The sequence below is a fragment of the Calypte anna genome, chromosome 4A (assembly GCF_003957555.1).
Source record: "Calypte anna isolate BGI_N300 chromosome 4A, bCalAnn1_v1.p, whole genome shotgun sequence".
NCBI classification, from domain to species: Eukaryota; Metazoa; Chordata; class Aves; order Apodiformes; family Trochilidae; genus Calypte; species Calypte anna.
This window is the reverse complement of record NC_044248.1, coordinates 39,338,445-39,353,196: the sequence shown is the minus strand read 5'-3', so window position 1 is coordinate 39,353,196 and position 14,752 is coordinate 39,338,445. Positions and strand designations below refer to the sequence as shown.

Below are 14,752 nucleotides of genomic sequence, written 5' to 3'. Positions count from 1 at the left end.
GGAACTGCAAGGATCTTTTAAATGAAAGCCAAGGCTGCTTTGTTCCAAGAGAGGCTACAGCTATGTCAGACAGAAGAAGCATGGGCAAGGGTACAGCCTCCAAAACATCTTTTTGCCACTGTATCCAGCTACTGTATCCATGGATATTGCCCATAAGAATGGCAGGATCCCTAGGTGATGTTCCCAGGTACCAGAGGGCAAGGGAAAATCACCACCCCACAGATCAGGTATCCAGCCCTGTGGCTGCAGGGGAGGGAGTGGGTGAGGAAGCTCATGTCATAACAGCAAAACTGGAAAACTTCTGTGCATTTGCCAAGTGGAAGAAATGGTTGTTGCCAGGAGCAAGTTTCTTCCTCCACCCTTGGGCTGACTTTTTTGCCTGTAACCCTATGAAAACTTCAGGTGACGGTAGCCTATGGGGGGATGTGGGATGTGCCAAAATCTGATTTTTCATCAGCAGTATATACATATGAATGGCCTAATGGATGGGAACAACCCAGTGAGACAGAGCCAGGGATGTAATTGGCAGCATAAACCCCTTTCTGCTTCCCTGCACACTGGGTGCCATGCTCATGGTGGACTGGACCCACAGCTGAGGGCATTCAGGGGACAAAGCAGCAGTGCAGGTTGCAGAGCATCTTATGTCTCCATCCCATGTCCCTGGGGTGACAAAGGCCACCTCTGTGGCATGGAGAAGGTAATTTTGGTTTTCCAGCTCCTGGCAGATTAAAGATGACTGTAATGGGGGAGAGCAGAGGGTGTGATATTTGGATATGGTTTATTGCTGTCTATTTCCCTCATAAAATTTTAAAACTGGCAAAAGTCTTTGGTAGGTTTATGCCACTCAGTATTTACAGCCAGATGATGCAGATTCATTCTGTGCAGCATCTTGTGATTTGCTCTGTCTGAGGTGCCAGTCAGCAGTAATTGGGTTGATATTAATACTGGTTAGTAAAAATAACACCATTTTCCCAACACCTGAGCACAAAGGTGTCAATGTGGGACACTTGTAGGCAGAGATTTGCTGCAGCCCACGCAACACCTGGCATCACCTCTGCGAAAAACTTAGCCCCAGTTTAGCAGCGCTCCCTGGAGGAAGCCTGCTCTGCATCCCAGCTTGCTCAAGCCGCCTGGCAAAACCCAAGTTTCTTCAGGTCTTGGAATTCCGTTCCCATTTCCAGATTCCCTGCTTGTTCCCAGGGCGCGCCAGGGAGCGCTGTGCTCCGCAGAGCCGCGTTCGGGAGCAGCATCGCGGGGAGGGGCTCGGCAGCCGCCGATGATGTTGGGGGGGGGAAAACGGGGCCGGGGCTGCTTCCTGGGTCTCTGACCGACGGGATCTGAGACCCTCGAAGTACATCTTCGGGGGCACAAGGACATTTCCCGGGGCTGCTTTCCCGATACACCCGAGCCTTGCCCCCGCTATGGGTGCTCCCGGTGCCGCTGCCTGGGACGGGGCGGGCCCCGCGGTCCCTGGGGACGGGACCGGGGCACCCCGGCCAGGGCTGCCTTGGCTGTCCCGGCTCCCCACGGATCCTTCGGGGAGGCTCCGGACGCGGTTTTCACGGTCCCGGCTTCCCCGTGGCCACGGTGTCTCCCGGGATCCCGGGAAAGATAGGGAAATGGGGAAAATCGGGGAATAAGTTTTTGGTTTTTTGTTGGTTTTTTTTTTTTTACAGAGGCTGTGCAGAGGGGCGTGGATGCCATGGATCAATGGGACAAGGCCAGTTCCATGAGGTTCAACAAGGCCAAGTGCCAGGTCCTGCATTTGAGTCACAACAACTCCATGCAATGCTACAGGCTTGGGGAGGAGTGTCTGGAATGCTGCCCAGAAAAAACATTACCTGGAAATATGGGATGACAGCTGGCTGAACATGAGAACATGAGCCAGCAGTGTGCCTAGAGAGCCAAGAAGGCAAACAGCATTCTGGCTTGTATCAGAAATAGTGTGGTCAGCAGGACTAAGGATATTATTGCCTCCCCTCTGTGCTTGGCACTGGTGAGGCTGCTCCTCAAATGCTGTGTTCAGTTTTGGACCCCTCGTCACAAGAAGGACATGGAGATGCTGGAGTGTGTCCAAAGAAGGGCAATGAAGCTGGTGAAAGGTCTAGAGCACAAGTCCTGTGAGGAGAGGCTGAGTGAAATGGGATTATTTAGCCTGGAGGGAAGGAGACTGAGGGGAGACCTTATCACTCTCTGCTACTGGGAACTATCTGAAAGGAGGTTGTAGCAAGGTGGGAGTTAGTTGGGGTTCTTCTTCTAAGTAACAAGTGATAGGATAAGAGGAAATGGCCTCAAGTTGTTCCAGGAGAGGTTTAAATTGGATATTAGGAAAAATTACTTCACTGAAAGGGCTGTTAAAGATAGGAACAGGCTGCCCAGGGAAGTGGTTGAATCACCATCCCTAGAGGTATCCAGAAGACATGAAGTCATGGTGCTTAGGGACATGGTTTAGTGGTGGATTTGGCAGAGAGAGCTTAAGGTTTGGATTTGATGATCAATCTTAAGAGTCTTTTCCAACCTAAATGATTTTAGGATCCTAGGTTCCCTCGTCCACCTGGGACCTCAGGTCATCACCACCTAAACAAGAGAAACCTAACACAGAAAGGGACCTGAGGGCACACTCCCACTTCCTGGCATCCCCTCTCTCTTTGCCTACAGAAGGCTCTGGGCAGGAGGCAGGAGGGATGTGCAGTTCTGCACCTGCTGAGCTGACAAGCACAGCACCATTCTCAGGCTTGGCACGTGTACAGAGAAGCTGGAGAAAGCTTTTTCAGGTGTCTGAGTCTTGTGCAATACAGGACACATTTCTGGGAGGCACTGACAGCAGAGGAGCATCCTAGTGTGGTGTCCAGGGGGGTCTCCTGACCAGGGGAAACCTCAGGGGAGCAGAGGGTGCTCTGTGAGCCCTGATGTGGCCTCTCTAACCCTTGAAAGGGGCAAGTTGGTAGCTGGAGACAGGAGCCACAGAATCATCAGAGTTAGTCAAAACCATGTTTCTCCCTCCTTCTTCTTTCTGTACTTCTTGTTGTGAAGGAAAAATTATTATATTATTAATATTAGCCAAGTTATGTCTCTTGGTGGAAAAAAACCACCTTGATTTCAAAATACTGGGAATAATTTCACAACAGATGAGGCTTGAAATCTACAGCAAAGCCATGCAGTTCTATTTTGCACCCAATACCTTCCACTGGGACATCTTTACAGGAGAGGGCAAGTATGTGGGGGTGTGTGGGCAGTGACTGAAGGTGCTGATGAAACGAATGGATCAGGCAACCACTTGGAAAAAGAGCCAGTTGTGGAACGTGGTAATAGATATGCATCCTCTTGCAATACTTCTTGCTGACTTGCTGATTTTTTTTGTTTTCCCATGAGCACCATCAACACATTGTCCTTGATCAATGTTCACTGGAAACCATACTAAAAAATTAATGAGTAGCCAGACTGCAAAAATAGAGAATCAGAGAAGAAGTTGCAGCCACGGGCAGAGAGTGTGTGTTTCTTAGGCAGCTTGTGCAGCATCATGTACAAGCTGGGCTCTCCTGAGTCTCAGCCAAGAAATTCAGCAAAGCCTTCATGTTCTCAGTGCATCCCTCAATCCCTCACCCTGTACATTCAGGAGCCACTCTTCCCTTTTTCTTTTTTTTTCCCTTTTTCTTTTTTTTTCCCTTTTTCTTTTTTTTTCCCTTTTTCTTTTTTTTTCCCTTTTTCTTTTTTTCCCTTTTTCTTTTTTCCCTTTTCTTTTTTTTTTTCTTTTCTTTTATTTTTTTCTTCCCTTTTTTCTACAGTGCCAGGGAGAGTCATGGGTTTGGAGGGCAGCCTCTCAAGGAGGTACAAAGAGGGGACAGCTTCCAGCTAGGGCTTTTGCTTTCTTCCCATAATGTTTAAGGCCACCATAGGTGGGATGCAGCAAGCGTGGGGGGGAAGTGTGATGAAGGAATCCAGAAGGCTGTGAAGAGTAAGGTTTCAGCAGGTTGGTTGTTTTTTTTTTTTTTAATTCTAGCACTTTGTCTAGTGAAGGGGTGGGACTCCAAAGCTGGGAGGTTTCATGTAGAGGTCAGAAGAGAGCACTTGGCAGAACACTTCACAACACCACTGACAGAGTGTTGGACTGGACTTGTGATATTAGCAGCCAGACAGCTTTGCAGCTCCCTTTGCACAGTGGTGGTGAGATTTGAAACAGACACTGGTCAGCATGAGCACAGCAGGCAAAGTAAGCAAAAGTTTATATTAGAAATGGTTCTTTTTTTTTTTGCAGGTGAGTAATAAATTTGAAATGCAGTTTCTTTGCAGGGACACCCTAAGTCCAGGGTGGCAATATAAGGTAACAGTGTCAGAATAAGAATAAACTCACCCCAGGGTTATGGAGCTCTTTTTAATCTCTCATTGGACAATTTAAAATTTGATACGAGGTAGTAAGTGTTCAGATCAATGTATTATTTATCAGCTCTGTTGGTTTCTGTTCTGGGATCCCACAGCAGTTTAGACTATTTTTAGCTTCTTTACAATTCATATCAGTTGGCTTTCTAAAAAAAGAGGCATGGTTGATATTGTGTTAAATTTCAGGCTGTGATTGTGTTACTGTTAAGACAGTAATTAAATTTGAAGATATGTATAAAACAGGTCTGGAGCTTAAGTTAATGGAGACCAAGTGTTACATGCAATGAGATTCTGAGCTGGGAGTAAAATATAGTAAAAATAAACTATATAAATATATAAATACATATATAAATATATAAATAAACTATATAAAATATAGTAAAAAAAAAGTATTTCCATTTTTGCTAGAAAGTGACAAGTAATCTTGTAGGTATGTAGGATACTGCTGAAGGCAGTAAATTCTGCTTCTTGTATGACCTAAAAGAAGCCAATATACACCCAGACAGATACATGCAAGAGGTGTGGATGGACAGGAACCCAGGGGTGGAGAAAATGGAAGGCTTGTACCTTGCTGGAACATGCCTTAAGTACCAGGACTGTTTGCTATTGCTGCCAGCTCTCCTCACTATTCTGAAACCAAACAGAACAAGGTGGGGGGGAAATGCTCTCTCTTTAACTCTGAAATATTTCAAGTGCAACATTAATTGTAGTTCACTTGTAGGTAAATTGACCTGAGTTTTGTCCTCCACACAGTCTTGGAGTACGCATGGTAAATGATGTGTTGTGTTGGAACAGCACTGTGGTTTCCTACACTGAGTTTATCTTGGAGTAATATGTGAGTTGCCATGCAGATTATAAGCAGCATAATCTTTATGGTTTGGTAAAGTGTGTGATCCTACACCTCCCCTGGCTCCAGGAATTTGTAAGGCTGCTAGAAGACACAAGCAGAAAACCAAAACCTGTTAGTTAACGCCTTAAAGGATGAAGTGGGTGAGGGTGCTATTGGCACATCTCCAAGGTCATGTTAGAGTCATCACAGGAATTCAGCCATCAAAACAACTCATTTACCCAATTGTAGGACGATTTTGTTTGTTTTCAGCAACCCAGAGTTGTTGGTTCCCTTTGTTCTCAGAATCACATGTGCTTTGCGTGTGCAAACTCTGAAATTATCATTGTGCTACATGGGATGCAGTCTAATTACATGTGTCCCCCTTTTTCTGTTTCCTAGATAATGTGGCCCTTTAAAATGTGATCTTTGGCCTCACTTGTGAACTGTTTACTAATGATGCTTGTCTTTGACATATAAAATATTAAATTCAGTCTTTTTCAAAGTGTTGTGCCCATTTCCACCTTGGGTCTGGCTGCCAAAAACGGGCTATATTTCATATGTTTAGTATTTTGTAATAATTAGCATCTTGGTTACCAGTTGACAAATTGTCAATAATTACTTAGGTAATTAAATATAAATTAAATATTATAAATTATGTTTACTTCTCATTCAAAAACTTTGATACTATAAAGTTGCTTTTTTCATCTGAGAACTTTGCAGTGGTGTTGAGCTGTCCCAGTCTTGAACTGTTCTTTGGTCCTGGCTTTTTGTTGTGGCTTGGGTTTGGGGTTTATTTTTCCCTGTAGTTTTTCCCTGTTCTCCCTCACACATGAGCAGGAATGTCACATGAAGAAATCTATCAATCTGTCAGTGTGGCTGTTTGCAAATGCAAGTGCCCTTTTCCTCTGGTATTTGCAGGTTATTAAATGCAAAGCAGCAGTAATGTGGGAAGCCAAGAAACCATTTTCTATTGAGGACGTGGAAGTTGCCCCACCAAAAGCAGATGAAGTTCGTATAAAGGTACTAAAAATAAATTTAAAACTACTATCACTTGCATTCTACCTTGCTATTTATCACAATTATTTTTACTTTTGTGTCTGTGTGTGTTAGGAAATAGCACAGTAGGGTTGAGCTTCCTTTTTTTAACTGGATTTTCAGCATGTTTCCCTTCAGGAATTTTCTCAGGGTAATTCAGGACCTGTTTTCATTTTAGAGCAATTTCAACTGTTAGGCAAACTGGGAGTGAGAATCTCCACATAGCTCAGAATTGCCTTGCAAACATTGGCACTGAGCCTTTCTTTGTAAATTAAAGCTTAATACCAATCCTGCACCACAAAACCTATGTTCTACCTGTAGATGTATTGTGTGCTTCTGTGATTTTTGGAGCACAGCAAGTAACTTCTTCAAATACTCAATATCCTATCACTGCTGTGGATGACGTGGCATATTTAAATGCTGAAATCTTCTTGTCTTTCCCCTAAATCAGATTGTTGCCACAGGGATCTGTCGCTCTGATGACCACGTGGTAACTGGTGCACTGCTTATGCCTTTCCCAATAATTCTTGGGCACGAAGCAGCTGGTGTTGTGGAGAGTGTTGGGGAAGCAGTAACTTCAGTCAAACCAGGTATGAAACAACACTGAACACAAGCCCTGAGCTGAGCTTCTAGACTGAAACACCTGTTTAAGTCAAAGATGATTAAGTGTGTATTTGTACCGCAGAAGAAAATGTTCCGACTTTGAAGCTTTTCAAGGGTACCTTAAAGGACACTAAGTGCTGTTTACATCTTTCTGTGCTCCCAACCTTGATTTCTTTTCAGATTTTCTATTCAATTGCTTTTGGTTTTGTCAAAACCATCTGCAGCATGCTATCCACTTACATAGCACTTCTTCTGCCATGGTATTAAGAGAGCTGACTTCTTTGCTGCTGGTCATAAGAAATAAGGTTTTAGCTGCAGGTTCTATAAACACAGTTTAAACAGGTGATTGCTCTGGTGAATAAGGCAAAGCACTAGGCAACATGTCAAAGCACCTTTTAATTCTCCTAGTACCTATATAACCCATTGACTTCAGTAGATCAGGACTTAGGTCTCTGTTCAGTTACTTCACTTAAAGGATGAGGGCATGAGAGGGATGCCCACCCCGAGTCAGCCCTGCTCCCTGAGGGCTGGATTGCTCTGAGGAGTACCTGTTACTGGAGTAACCTGGAGTACCACTTACCTGGAGTAACTGGAGTACCTGGAGTAACTATGCCTCTCACTACACTCTCTTTGAACCTGAGAGAAGACAGAAGAAAGCATTCAGGGAAAGGTGATTATTTTTTTCCAGTCGCTGCAAAATGAGATAGGAGTTCTGCAGGCTTTTGCAGAGCTGAAGAAATGTTAACATTGGTTAAGTTACTAAGTCAAAATAAGCACTGAACAGAATCTGTGTGGAAAGGCTCAGTTTTACCAAGGCAGTTTGTTACAATACCTAAGGAGTTCACTTTTAACACATCCTTACTTCCAGGTGTCTTTATTCAAGAATGGTGAGAATGAAAAAATTAACAATGTGATAAAGGCAATTTAATCAAACTTATTATGAACAGCTCATTTCAGGACACAGTCCTGAACATCACTTTTCAAAACTGTGCTTTGATGGATTTTAACAACATTTTTTAAAATTTATTTTAAGAAAAACTTTTTAAACATTTTTATTTTTATTCATCTAGCATCACCTTTAGGAAATGTTTATGGAAGTTTTATAATTCCTTTAGTTTACTTTTAAAAGTTGTGGTTTAATGTTGCTTTTTTATTTTTAATTGCACGTGTTTCACATTACTTTTAGAAAACAGCTTATGTTTGATTGAGTTTCCTTGATCTCATCATTAATGTTTTGTGGGTTTAATGATGTGAATCATACACTCAGACTCCTATAGTGCAGGTTGTAAACACACTTTCTTTGTGCCTTTGTGTTTTAGCTGGATGTTTCTTGTTTTCCTTTTTTTAATGCACTATCATTACTGTTTTATTTCTAGGAGACAAGGTTATTCCACTCTTCAGTCCACAATGTGGGAAGTGCAGCAGTTGCTTAAACACGAAGGGCAATCTGTGCAGTAATAATGAGTAAGTTTTTTCCTGGGTTATCTAAAAGCCTTATTTAATTTATATATATATATAATATAAATTTTTATATTTAATTTTTATTTACACTAAATTGATTGTATTCAACCAATCTCACCATTACTTCTGGTCGAATTCTAACCAGTCTTGGTTCAGGTGCTGGATTCATGCCTGATGGCACCACTAGATTCACCTGTAAAGGAAAAGCAATTCACCACTTTCTTGGTACCAGTACATTCTCCGAATACACAGTCGTGCATGAATCTGCTGTTGCCAGAATCGATTCAGCTGCTCCTCTGGAAAAAGTTTGTTTAATTGGCTGTGGATTTTCAACTGGTTATGGGGCTGCTATTCAGACTGCCAAGGTAAGTGCTGTGGGGGGTGTTTCTGGTATCTTATGGGGTCTTTCCAGGATTTTGTGGCCTCTAAACAGGTCTCAGCATGGCAGCCAGGAGGCACAGACTCTTTTGAGTTCAGGGTAGAAACTAGGTACAACTTCTTTGCTGACTTCAGTTTCTGTATCTAAGGTACTCAGAAGTTCCCCATTCAAAATCCAGTAAAAATACTGGTTACCATCAGCTAAATTTTCTCTGGTAGCTTTATCACCCCTAGAATAATATCACAACTGAGATGATTTGGTTAATTGTAACTTAGGTCTAGGAATACATGGAAGACTAGAACACTCATAAGTTCTAGCAATACAGGCATGTGACTTTTAGTGGAGTGACAACACAGATCTTAACACTGCTGAAATATAATGAAAAAAATGTGTCTTTAAAAGCTGAAGCTGAGATGTATAATGAAAACCTTGTCTCAGACATGCATCTTAAGGACACAGGTAGGACCTTAACAGCTGGCTGTGCAAATCCCTTCTCAGCAGGTGATCTCCAAATTACAAGAAGTAGCTTAAGTGAACACATGCTGATAATAAGCAAATGCCTTTTACTTTTCCAAGACTGGATGTCATGTTTATGTGGTTCTTGTAGGTGGAACCAGGCTCCACTTGTGCCATCTTTGGTGTCGGCGGCGTTGGCCTCTCTGTTGTCATGGGCTGCAAGGCAGCTGGAGCCTCCCGTATCATTGCTGTTGATGTCAATAACAACAAGTTTGCCAAGGCCAAAGAGCTGGGAGCCACAGACTGTGTCAACCCTAAAGATTTCAACAAGCCCATCCATGAAGTGTTGATTGAAATGACTGGGGAGGGTGTTGACTACTCCTTCGAGGTCGTCGGCTGCACTGACACCATGGTATGCAACCCAAAGTTGTGCTCAGATGAGATGTTAGCTCATTAGTTAGCTCATTATTTTCCCTGCTAACTCACTAAGCACCAAAGGTGAAGAGCTGAGAGCCACTGGCAACATGTCAAGCTAACTTCTGACCTGCTAATTCCAGCTAACAGCCATATTGATAAAAGCAGTCAGAGAAGCACGCTCAAAGAGTTTGGAGAAGGTTCTTCAGTGGTCCCCTGGCCTAACCAGTGCCTAAATTTCACACAGCTCACTATGTCCTTTCCACCACTAATGGCTGAGATAAAATGGCAGAGAGAACAGAGCTAGGACATATCCAACCCATGACAGTACAATGGTGAAAGCAGATACAATGGAAACTGTTTAAATCTGTCCCTCTGTTCCCAATGCAGACTGCAGCCTTGGCCTGTTGCCACTACAACTATGGGGTCAGTGTGATTGTGGGAGTGCCCCCATCAGCAAAAAACCTCACTTTTGACCCCATGCTGCTCTTCACTGGTCGCACCTGGAAAGGCTCTGTTTTTGGAGGTAGGATTAAACTGGCTTAGGAAACTTGTAAATCATCATGGATGGAGCGGGATGGATCTGAAGGCACTGCTTAGGTTGTCCTGTTGGAACTAGTGTTGATAGCTATTTTTCTGACAGAGAAACAGAAAGGGAATTAATGACAGGAACTGTTGGTTAATGGCGAGAGAAGGAGAGAGAAAAATAAAGAGGGAGAGGGAAGAAGTGGGAGAGAAGAAAGAGAGATAAAATGACAAAACAGAGGAAGAGTGAGTGAAAGAGGCAAAAGAAAATAAGAGGAAAATACAAGGGAAAAAATGGGAGAGAAAGGTACAAGGAGAGAGAAAGAAAAGGAGGTGGAGGGAGGAGGGAAAAAGAGAAGGAGAGAGATAAAGGCACAACGGGAGAAAAAGAGAAAGTGAGTAAAAGGTTAAGAGCAGGAGAAAAAGAGCAAAAAAGAAAATGAGAGGGATAGAAAGACAGAGAGGGAAACAGAAAGCAGGAGAAACCAAGAGTTGGGACCCTAAATGCCAACAGGGGACAGACCCACCTAATCTCTGCATAGGTCATACCCCAACTCTGCCCATGTCTAGCTGACATCTCTGTCTTCCAGTTCTTCCTCTTTCCTGAGCTCTGCCAGCAGAATTCCACACTCAGCAAGCATTAGCTCACTCAACCAAGGCTGAAGGCCACAAAAAACTCATTTCCAGCACCAGATTTTCTCACTCAGAACCAGTTCCTCTGGTTTTCCAACATGTTCCATGTCTGGTCCAACAGACACTATAATAGCAAAGACAAATCAGAGTCCTTAGGAAAGGTTTCCCACTATTTGAGACAGCTTTATCTGTACTGCTTGTAAGAAAATAAGAGATGCATCCACCTCCCTCATCACACACAATTTTGACCAGTTACCAACATGGAATAGCAGCACTCTGATTTTTGTATGATTTAGCAGATGATGTATCAATAGAGAAGATGAAACAATATTTAATGTGATGGAAAGTTTGGCTTCTGTAAAGAATCAAATTTTTCCTATGTTTAGTGTTTCGTGCTGGCACTCTGTGTTACAAAGCAGCATTGCAATTCTGCTATAGGATGTTTATGTAAAAATTTAAGCTGCCATGACTTTTATCTATTTTCACAAACATTTAATGGTTCATTATCCATTGTCTGCGGGGTTTTTTTTCAGGCTGGAAGAGTAAAGATTCAGTCCCTAAACTCGTTGATGACTACATGAAGAAAAAATTTGTTCTGGAGCCATTAATAACCCACACACTTCCTTTCAGTAAAATCAACGAAGGGTTTGATCTGCTAAGGACAGCACAGAGGTAAACACTGTTCTGTTGTAAATAGAAATAACCTAAAGGAGATAGCTGTGCATACACAGAAGATGTCTACCTGGACTTCAGCAAGGCCTTTGACACCGTCTCCCACAGCATTCTCCTGGAAAAGCTGTCAGCCCAGGGCTCAGACAGGAGCACTCTGTGCTGGGTTAGGAACTGCTGGAGGCCCCCAGAGAGTGGTGCTGAACGGGGCTGCCTCAAAATGGCGGCTGCCTCAAAATGGCGGCCGCTCACCTGTGGTGTCCCCTCAGAGATCAGTGCTGGGCCCAGTTCTGTTTAATATCTTCACTGAGGATTTAGATGAGGGGATTGAGTCCATCATCAGCAAATTTGCAGATGACACTAAGCTGGGGGGGAGTGTGGATCAGCTGGAAGGCAGGAGGGCTCTGCAGAGGGACCTGGACAGGCTGGAGAGTTGGGCTGATTCCAACGGGATGAGGTTCAACACGGCCAAGTGCCGGGTCCTGCACTTTGGCCACAACAACCCCATGGGGAGCTCCAGGCTGGGCACAGAGTGGCAGAAAGGGACCTTGGAGTTTGGATTGACAGGAAGCTGAACATGAGCCAGCAGTGTGCCCAGGTAGCCAAGAAGGCCAATGGCATCCTGGGCTGTGTCAGGAACAGCGTGGCCAGCAGGTCCAGGGAAGGGATTCTGCCTCTGTACTCAGCGCTGGTGAGGCCACACCTCGAGTCCTGTGTCCAGTTCTGTCCCCTCAGTTTAGGAAGGAGATTGAGGTGCTGGAGCAGGTCCAAAGGAGGGCAACTGGGCTGGTGAAGGGACTCGAGCACAGACCCTATGAGGAGAGGCTGAGGGAGCTGGGGGTGTTCAGCCTGGAGAAGAGGAGGCTCAGGGGAGACCTCATCACTCTCTACAACTCCGTGAAAGGAGGTTGGAGCCAGGGGGGGGTCGGTCTCTTTTCCCGGGCAACTCTCAGCAAGACAAGAGGGCACGGTCTCAAGTTGTGCCAGGGGAGGTTTAGGTTGGATATTAGAAAGAATTTCTTTACCGAGAGGGTGATCAGACATTGGAATGGGCTGCCCAGGGAAGTAGTGGATTCTCCGTCCCTGGAGATATTTAAAAAGAGACTGGATGTGGCACTCAGTGCCATGGGCTGGGAACTGCAGCAGTAGTGGATCAAGGGTTGGACTTGATGATCTCTGAGGTTCCTTCCAACCCAGCCAATTCTATGATTCTATGATGAATTCAAAGCAGAGAATGAGGAAGGCAACCCACTGTGGCCCTTGATCTTGACCACTCTGTGGTGGTGGTCTTTCTCTTTTGAAATGGGCGGAATCTTTCTCTTTTGAGGTCACAAAAATCAGTAAGCCTCTGCCTACTCCCCATCAGAAAAGGGTACACAACATTAGAAGCCTGGGAATGCCAGCCTGTAGAGAAATGTTTGAGGATGAGGAGCGAGAGGACAGAAATCAACTGTGTTTACTGGAAGAGCAACTCACTGCTCCTCTTCAGAGTTAGGGAACATAGTTCAAGTGCAAATAGTCCTCAAGTCCCTCTGTAGTTCACCTTGAACTTCAGAGCTTTTCAAAAAGGAAAGTAGTTGAAAAAGATACACACATATTAACAAATGCAGAATTTAGCTCTTGTGTATTCCTTAAATACTGTGAGAGTTCAGCTCAGACACGGTTCTCAGAGGTTGCTGAAATCACAAATACTCTTTGACAGAGACATTTAGGGCTCACTATTGCAATAACTGAAAATTCTCCTTGGTATAAGGAAATACATTTGTATATCTTAGTATGTGTGGAGTTGCCCTTCTGGCAAATTCTAGCTGTCACTTACATAATCTAGACAATTAAATTCATGCTTTCTTTTCCTTGTCATTTGCCAGAAGTTACTTTAGGTCTATTGGCTCTAAATCTAAAAAGAATGTAACAGAGGAATTTAGTGCCTGGAATTTGTTCTCAGGTTCTAACTATCCATCAGGCATTTCACTTTTTTGACTCTACTTATTTTAGACATGCTGCAAATGTTAATTTTAGATTTTAGTGTGGAAAATAGGAGAAACTGGTTAGGACAGAGATGCCATCAGCTTTGCTGTAATTCTGACAGTCAAGCTAAAGGCAGACACATGTTGCACCATTTTTATTAAGTGAAACACTCCAGTGTTTCAGCTCAGAATAATCTGTACCACTCAGAGATGTACCATTCCATCTGCAATTGGAAAAGTGCATCTATTGCCCCCCCATCTCCAAGAACTTTCCAGGCTACATTTGATGATTCAGTGCCAGGAGCCCTAGGCTTTCTGAGCGAAAGCTTTGCAGCCTTGCTTGAATTTTGTTCTCTGGAAGTTTTGCAAAATGTCCTCTGCCATTTTGCTGCAAGTTGGGCTGGTTGGCAGCAATAGCTCAGGTTGTCAAAGAAAACAGCACTGTGTTGATGCTGTTATCCCAAGGCCTTGTCTACACTCATTAATTTGTCCTTTTATATTCCAGTATTCGCACTGTCCTCCTGCTTTAGGATTCCCAGTTGTTAAGCTGCAGATGGTTCAACACCAGTACAAACTTTGCTATATTCCAGTGCAACCATTATGAAAGACAAATCAACACTGCTGAAAGGTCTGCCAGCACCAACCAAGAATGAAAGGATCAAGCCCAAATCCTGACTTCAAGCACAGCATTTATAAATTAAATAATCTTCCTACTACTGCTTCTTTCTCCTGATTCTTGCTTTAAATCCATTGTATTCTGATGCAATTTTCTCTTATTAGCCAGTTAAAAATTGTAGAACTTGCTGCTGTCACATGTATTATGAAAGGTTTGGATTATTTTTAAATGGATTTTAATATTCAGACATTTAATAAAACTAAGGAAACTGTTCCTTTGGGCTTTCATAACACTGCAAGCTTAACAAATGTGTGCATGCAGCTAAGTGCAATAAAAAACCTAGTTGACCTATGCAACCATCCTGATTGGATTTTAGCATTCCTTTACCCTGAAAGGCAAGTAAATTACTGCAGAGATTAAAATTTGTGGTGACCAGTTGTTTGAATTTAAAAGTGCAGTAAAGGATATTTAAGTAAATCATAGACCTAGGTACTGGATATTTTACCAAGCACTGGATATTTTACCAAAATAAACCAGTGTTCCCATAAACACTGCTGGAGTGGTCTGTGTTGATGTTTCGTTGGTGTTTTAGGTTTGTACCTCTTTCTTGGGGATGTTTTAGTCATTGTATTGGTATGGTTTTAGATCTTTGGCCAATTAATACAAATGCATCTGATTCTTGGGAAGCAATGTGAAGGAACATTGATGTCCATCAATTATTATTTGTTTCCATTAAACAGAGGGGAGCTTTCTTAACATTTACATGTGAATACAGAGTTCATGGGAAG

The 14,752-nt window shown here is 43.3% G+C and overlaps 1 protein-coding gene across 1 annotated transcript; it reads left to right on the top strand.

Moving 5' to 3' along the window:
- The first annotated feature begins 4,073 nt into the window (after positions 1 to 4,073).
- Positions 4,074 to 14,513, top strand: ADH1C (alcohol dehydrogenase 1C (class I), gamma polypeptide). The gene is made up of 9 exons (XM_008499600.2): positions 4,074 to 4,210; positions 6,125 to 6,226; positions 6,693 to 6,831; positions 8,221 to 8,308; positions 8,451 to 8,670; positions 9,292 to 9,552; positions 9,945 to 10,080; positions 11,246 to 11,384; positions 13,854 to 14,513. The coding sequence occupies exons 1-9, from the start codon at positions 4,193 to 4,195 to the stop codon at positions 13,876 to 13,878; spliced, it is 1,128 nt and encodes a 375-aa protein (XP_008497822.2). The 5' UTR covers positions 4,074 to 4,192; the 3' UTR covers positions 13,879 to 14,513.
- Positions 14,514 to 14,752: the final 239 nt, after the last annotated feature.

Bases quoted from the DNA above. Each gene is read 5' to 3' on its own strand.
- ADH1C (XM_008499600.2), top strand. The intron at 8,671-9,291 runs GTAAGTGCTGTG...TGGTTCTTGTAG, and splicing joins CTGCTATTCAGACTGCCAAG to GTGGAACCAGGCTCCACTTG. The intron at 10,081-11,245 runs GTAGGATTAAAC...GTTTTTTTTCAG, and splicing joins GAAAGGCTCTGTTTTTGGAG to GCTGGAAGAGTAAAGATTCA.